General features: G+C 31.1%; 1 protein-coding gene across 2 annotated transcripts; it reads left to right on the forward strand.

Moving 5' to 3' along the window:
* Positions 1-1926: 1926 nt before the first annotated feature.
* Positions 1927-7033, forward strand: LOC123703897 (lysophosphatidylserine lipase ABHD12-like). 2 transcript variants are annotated; one of them, XM_045652091.1, is made up of 10 exons: positions 1927-1983; positions 2594-2715; positions 3417-3530; positions 4033-4161; positions 4532-4624; positions 4922-5056; positions 5367-5515; positions 5839-6006; positions 6576-6691; positions 6958-7033. In XM_045652091.1, the coding sequence occupies exons 1-10, from the start codon at positions 1973-1975 to the stop codon at positions 7019-7021; spliced, it is 1101 nt and encodes a 366-aa protein (XP_045508047.1). In that variant the 5' UTR covers positions 1927-1972; the 3' UTR covers positions 7022-7033. The 2 variants fall into 2 exon arrangements, with proteins under 2 accessions (XP_045508047.1, XP_045508048.1); XM_045652092.1 differs by lacking the exon at positions 3417-3530.
* Positions 7034-7869: the final 836 nt, after the last annotated feature.

Consider the following 7869-nt stretch of genomic DNA (forward strand, 5'->3'; position numbering starts at 1 on the left):
TTCAACCATTATGTGTGATTGAGTTACGAATGTAATAACTTGTACGAATATCTTAGCATTACATTGGGTCCATGGCATTACTAAATTTAGTTCAATTGCCTAACATCACAATGGCCTATTATAACACTGATTGTTTACTAGTAATATTTAATTTTGTAAATGTACTATTATACAAATTATGACATTATATTTATTTACACATTTTCTTCTGTTCTCGAGTATTATAAATTCATTGAAAGTAAAACAGATTTCAAACTGATTTATCCCTTTTATAGCGTTAATTTATTTTATATTCACCAGTGTTTAAAATAATGAATAAATCATGTTTAAAATCTGTTTTGTCTAATATTTATCGATATGTATTATTAAATTAATCGCACGAATATTTGCGAATTAGGACACTCCGATCGGTACCAAAGTACCTGCTTTTTTTACGTCCATTATTTATTTTATTTTAATAAGAAATAAATAGATTTTTGATTATACTTTTTGTTTTATTTGACTTACCTTAAAATATGCCCATTATTTAGTTAATATACTCGGCCCACCAGAAAATTATTTAATGTAAAAATACATGGAATAAACACAAAAATCTTACAGGCGTATTATTTTTTAAAGCATTGCTTCCTGTTTATATTCTAGGAGGTAGCAACGTTGACAAGTGAGCATTTTAGTATAGTTGGTTCTTTGATATGCTGTTCCTCTTGCTATTTCGGTTAGAGTCCGGGCTGTCTGGCTGGCCGCAGTGGTTGCGTTTATTAGTGCGCATCTTATTTGCACAGGAAAATATCCTTAATTTAAAGTCATTTTTTAACGCGTAATTTTTAATCGTTTGCCTTTAGATAGATCCATTAGACATACATTTTTTATTGCAAGACGTTTTTTTCGTTGTTAAATAGGTGCCAGACGCAATTTTTATTTCAAAATAATTAAAATATCATCGAAATAAGTGAAATTCCATCAACATGAGTCCCAGTGAAGGATAAGTAATCACTGTGTTACTTATACTATATATAATATTCATTTTACTATTTACAGTTTTTTGCAACAATCTACCATATCGCCTCCTTTTCCCCAACGAACCTCAAATAGGACGTTAATGTAAACTTGATAAAAACCAAATATCATCAAGAAATTAAAGACTTTTTAACGGATTTTAAACGCGATTTATTCATTGTATTATTTTCCCAAGTCTTTAATTTCAAAATGTATAATACTCGCGTAAAATTAAACACTAGAAAATACAAATATCATCAAATTCATATTTATACCCAAAAGTGTAATAAATATGAAACCATCTATTAAAATTATTAGTTTACTAATTATTCAATATAAGTATTAAAAAAGGATTATATAATATAAATAATAAAGTTATTACTTACCTTTTAAGCGGAGTCATGTTGATGTAATTTCACTTATTTCGATGACATTTTAGTTATTTTGAAATAAAAATTGCGTATGGCACCTATTTTACAACGAAAAAAACGTCTTGCAATAAAAAAATTATGTCTGATGGATCTATCTAAAGGCAAAAGATTAAAAATTACGCGTTAAAAAATGACTTTAAATTAAGGATATTTTCCTGTGCAGATAAGATGCGCACTAATAAACGCAACCACTGCGGCCAGTCAGACAGCCCGGACTCTAACCGAAATAGCAAGAGAAACAGTATATCAAAAACCCAACTATACTAAAATGACTTTTTTTTAAACGTTGCTAGCTCCCGTACTATTAACGCAAGGTTTAAAGTAATAATATTTTGTTGAAAATACTAAATTACCTGACACATACATGTATATTATCCATATATTATCTGTCTTTCATTAATCACTTAAAAAATAATGTCAAATTCACTTCAATGTCTAATTGATAAACAGAATAATTATGGTATAAATTAAATCAATAATAAATTAAACATTAAAAAAATAGAAAACATGTACATAACTTATTAAAAATAAATCAAGAAATCGCAATGGTTTTTGGGTAAGTTACAAGTTGTTCCCTTATTTATTCAATGTATGCAGGACTATTTAGGTACCACTGACCTATTATATACTAGCGGTCCGCCCCGGCTTCGCCCGTGGTACATGTTTACGTTTTCTCTACATAAGATCCATCCTCGTACTTCAAGAAATATAATAAAAAAAGAATTATCGAAATCGGTTCAGCCGTTCTCGAGTTATGCGCTTACCAACACATTTGCGATTTATTTTTATATATAAGAAGATTATGACGTTAAAAATATATATTAGATACTATATTGCAACAAGGAAACATGAAATACAGCGAATGAATTAATGATTCTATTATTCTTATATTTTACTTACCATGTACATTATATGTTTATGTATGCCTCATGTAAACATATACATCCTCAATTTATATAAATAATTGACTAGTCTTCTTTGCCTTAGATTGTAATAATTTCTTACACCTGACTAATAATTACAAATGATGATAATATATTATTTAGATGTGTATTGGTACTTACATTTTTTGTTGTTGCTGATCAATAAACTAAATAGAATACATCCAGAAGTGACCATAATTATATTAACCAATAAATATACTCTTAATATGTATGTATGTTCAGGGCACTCCTCTTGACCGGCGCGTCCCTCACCGCTAGCGTGTTGGTGATGCAAGTAGCTGTATTACCGCTCATGTTTAGATACAGCAAGACTGTACAACGGAAAATGGTGTTTTCTAATTGCAGTTAGTATTGTTTAATATATTTGTAGGATGAACATGTCTGATTGTATATCGTAAAATGCAAACTCGGTTTGATACGCTGCCGCGTGTCTAGATCGAAAACCTTTCTTCACATATCTCTACGATTTCACAAATACAAATATTTAATTAGATTGAAGTTTAACTTGGTTCTGAACCTACTATTCTCAACTAGCTTTTTGTCCGTGGCTCCACACACAGACACAATTTTAATGTAACGCTATCTACTTATCGGAATTTTTAAACTTCGGAGTGATTCAAATGTGCATCATAATGGATTTGTCGATTGATATGAGATGTTTTGTTGCAGTAAAACCTAGCCTTTGTAATCCTCTAACCTACTTCATTTGCAGACACAAAAATTATATCATAAAATCAATACGTTACTTCGTAAAAACGACAAACAAACAAAATATGCATTTTGTCACTACTTTTTTGCGCCTGTTAATATAAAATAGCAATTACTCTGTAGAGTTTATTTGCGCTCACTTAATAATGTCCCAATTTCTTACCACCCTATGCTACAACTTACCTTCAAAACATTATGAAGTTCACTTTGAAGATTATAATTTTATAAAAATACTTGCTTAAGAATGTTTGCTATGAAGATTGTTCTTCATTTGAATCAAATATCGAAGATTTTTTGAGTAATATCATCACTTAATATTATGTCCTTATATTCACAGTAAATTACCCTAAAAACTTGGACTTCGACAATCCGGCAAGTTGCAATATAATGGGCGGTAGAAACTTTAGCATCGAATTTGAATCAAAAGTCGATAATTGTCCGATTAAAATAGGTAAGATCAGCGCCGATTTTATGATATCATGCATCTATCAAGTATCATGTATTATGTACCTATATTTTAATTTTTAAAATACATAATATGATAATAATTAATAATATGTACAAGAACTACCTATGCGTTTTTATCTACGGTCAATATTGAGATAATATTACTACGTATGGAGGAGACACCACGAACAAAATCGATGCGCCATTTTTTTGCTCTAACTAAGTTTTAAAAATTATTATCTAGCTAACTAGATAATAGAAGTTAGAAGCTCGCAAAAAATCGCTTATAGTTTTGTAACAATATACCTACAATTATTGTTCTAAAATTACTTTTGATTTTATCCGTAGCTAGGTAGCAGTACCTATATTATATCAATCAATATTATTGTCTTTTAATTGGTATCGAAAGTATGCGCAGCCTTTTAGATTGTGTATTATATTCCATTATGAGTATGTATAATACAGTCTTACACTTAAAACTTCATAGACACACATATCTCTCACAGGAATTTGGCACCTAGTACCATGTACGGTGTTACGAGAATTGCTCAGCACAACCAGCGAGTCGACTCTCTGTGACCGACTCCATCGCGAATTGCAAAACACAAGAAATACTATCGTACTTTATTGTCATGGTAAGGTTTCAAATATAAAAATAATACTTGAAATATAAGTTGGGTATAGACTAAGAAACGGGCAGGGCCGGATTTAGTATAGAGGGCCCTGTAAGAAATCAATTATTATTAATCATTTGTGTGTTAAAATTCTACTAGAGAAAATGATAGTATTAATATAATTAATGAAAAAAATTGATACGTTTTAACTTTTAACCTGAAGAATATGGGGTCGATTCCCAACAAGCAGCTTGGAATAGTTATATTGTGTCTCCAAAATACGCAGTTCTCTCTGTATTCTATGTTAAGTTAATTGCCACGTCTATTACAAAAAAAATGTTTCTTAGATATAATATAAGATTAAGAAGTAACTTCAAATAATTTTAAACAGGAAATTCAAACCACAGAGGGTCACCGCATCGCCTACAAATGTATAAAGTGTTCCAAGATCTGAACTATCACGTCATCACGTTCGATTATCGAGGTGAGTGTATGAGAAAAATCATTCCATGAAATGTTTAATAGTTCAGACATTATTTTAGTAATTTGAAAAAAAACTGTCATAAATTATGACTAGGTCCGTAATATCTCACACGCTGCATATTTAAGTTATGAATACTCTACAATTAGGTAAAGTATAGGATAAACATAATTTTGCTTAAATTAATGATAAATAAAAATAAAGAGTGTCTGAAATACATATCCATCTGAGAAAATAAAAATATAAGATCTTATTATTCAATAAAATAAGACATGATCTGCTAGTTACTATATTTTTAAGGTTACGGTGATTCAACTCACATCCGCCCAACAGAGAGAGGTGTGGTGGAAGATGCTCTGAAAGTCTACGCGTGGCTCATGGACGTCGTGGATAAAGAGAAACGACCCATGGTTGTTCTTTGGGGACACTCGCTGGGTAGATCTTGATTTTTTTATACGTTACAGATTAAATTACATACTTACATACTTATTTATCAGTTTAAAAATAGTCTTAGTCACTCCTTATTACATCAGCTATCTATCTGTCAGTGAATTTCTCTTCAAAATCGGGCCAGCCGTTTCAGAGATTAGTCGGTTCAGACAGACAAAAATTGAAAAAAAAATGTTCTTAAAAATTGTTATAATTGAAGGAAATCTCACTGATTTAACATATTATTTCGTATTGTATTTTTTTGTATGTATTTAACGTCATAATTATTATTATTTTAAACGTAATTTTAACTAAGGTACAGCAATAGCGTCCAATTTGGTGGCCAACATCGAAGAGCTCTGCCGCAGTAACGACTACAAGTGTCTGCCAGCTCCAGATGCGCTGGTCCTTGAGGCGCCTTTCAATAATCTGCTAGAAGAGATTGAGAAACATCCGTTTTCAAAGGTAAATAATTTATATTTTATTTTAAACAGATACAGTTTAAACCATAGGATCTATCTACATCAGTAATATACAATTATGAATTATTGCATTTTTGAAGTTATACTAATTGTTTTGGTGCGATGGAGAAAAATGATGAGAGTGAATTTTTACGATGCGCGCGCACACCGACACCTAGGTGGTATGAAAATTGATAACTATGTACAAGTTGTATATTCTAGTATTTTTCCATACGCCAAAGAAGTATAACTTCTAACGCGTGTACATAAGGACACACACTCTTTTTTTAGTAATTTTTTATTTTTTTATCAATTTCTAAACTTTAGCTAGTATCCTGGCTGCCATACTACAAGCGCTCCTTCATAAAGCCGTTCAGCAGCTCCGACGAGTTCTCGTTCACGACTGATGAGTACTTGGCGAAGGTCCCTGGTCTTCCGGTCCTGATGCTGCATTCGAAGGGCGACAGGATCGTGCCGTATGAGCTTGCTGTTAAGGTAATTTATAAACGAATATACTAATATGAACTTTTTTTTTCTATCTTTCTACTGTTCTTTTCCCTTGACTAAGCGGATAAAGCCGCGGAACGTTGGGCATAAAATGAATTTAGTAATTAAATGGGTGATTATTACTGATTTGTGTCAAGTTTTTAAGTCGTGTAGCGACTAGAGCAAAAAGTATGTTAACTCTGTATTCTATACTTAACTGTATACAAACTAAGATATATATTACACTAGGTTTCCGCTCACGGCTTCGCCCGCGCAGTTAAAGAAAAACCCGCATAGTTCCCGTTCCCGTGGGATTTCCGGGATTGCGTCAATTTCCCGGGATAAAAAGTAGCTTATAGGACATAGGGTATCAAAATATCTCCATACCAAATTTCATGAAAATTGGTTCAGTAGTTTAGGCGTGATTGAGTAACAGACAGACAGACAGAGTTACTTTCGCATTTATAAAATTAGTATGGATTATATTCTATAGGTAATCTACCCGACGCAACGTACAATTGACGACATAATTCATGATATTATATTGACATGGAGGTTATTATTGTATTATTATTTAGCTGCACGATTGTGTTGCGCGTTCTCGTGCGAACGGTGGGGCCCCGGTGCAGTTTCACGTATTTGATAGAGGCCACAATGATCTGTGTGAGGCCCCGGACTTGCCAGTGGTTGTAAGGTCAGTGTATTATTTTTTATTTATTTTCTAATTTTATTTACGTGTTGTTTGTTTTTGTTGTTTTAAAGTTTCTCCAAATAAACAAAAGATAAATATTTTGTGATATAGACTTAATGACTTTAAAGTAATTGAATAAACTATAATATAGAAACTTTTCTGTTCCTAATAATACTAAAGCGAAATATTGTAAGAATATATGTATATGTGTTGGTTATTTTTATTGTTTTTTTTTTTTTAATTAATACAATCTTTTATTCTTTTTTCAGGGATTTTCTACAGGTAGTAAAGGAGAGAGAATGTGTAAAGAAACGTGGAATAAATAAAATTTGATTTTAACATAACATTGTGTTTTAATTTGATTTAAACATTGAATGAAACTGTGAAATAACCCACATAATAATTAATATAGATTTTATTTTCGTATTAATTTATTACAATTTCCGTACCATGGGCAAAGAGGGAATTTAAATATTATGTTTGATAATGCTGTTTGTTTTTTTGTTGTTTTAGGCACTCGTTTTAAGTCACATGAAATATGTAGTAACCTGAGGCATTTTTTTTTCAATAAAGCTAACATTATTTAGAGTCGCTTTTAGTTAATGTTTTTTTTCTTATTTGATTCAACTTTCCATTGTAATTTTAAATCTCCTTTGACTGTATTCCTATAGTTATATAAAAAGGCAACCGGACCTTGTAAAATATTATTTTTCAGAATGGTCACACTGGGTTTATCGTGTTTTCGTTGCAAAACTACGGAAAATATTTTTTTCCCATAGTCCGGTTGACCGGACAACAGAACCGTACGACGGGCAAAGAGTGAGATTTATGTTCATTAAATTAAATTGGATATATACCTTACAAAAACATGTTATAAATTATAATAATATCATTTAAATACGGCCCTGGACGAGCCCCAATTAAATACCAAATAAAAACGATACAATGAATACGTCTGCACCTTAATTTTATTACACGTCCATCAAAACTACGAAATTTACATATCCTATAAACCAATTTATTTCAAAATCTAGATTATTACGTAATCCGCTACCGTCGTACACAAAATATTAACATTTTATCAAGAAAAAAAAAGCGGGTTTTATTTAATTTTAACAAATTGCCGTAATTTATATATTTTTTAAGGTTCGCAATAAATCTTTTTGATTAAGCCTGCGGAG

Source organism: Colias croceus, chromosome 27, assembly GCF_905220415.1.
Source record: "Colias croceus chromosome 27, ilColCroc2.1".
NCBI lineage: Eukaryota > Metazoa > Arthropoda > Insecta > Lepidoptera > Pieridae > Colias > Colias croceus.

What these genes read in the sequence shown, in the direction of transcription:
- LOC123703897 (XM_045652091.1), top strand. An exon ending in TAATTGTCCGATTAAAATAG is followed by an intron (nt 3,531 to 4,032) that starts GTAAGATCAGCG and finishes TATCTCTCACAG; the next exon opens with GAATTTGGCACCTAGTACCA. An exon ending in TATCGTACTTTATTGTCATG is followed by an intron (nt 4,162 to 4,531) that starts GTAAGGTTTCAA and finishes AATTTTAAACAG; the next exon opens with GAAATTCAAACCACAGAGGG.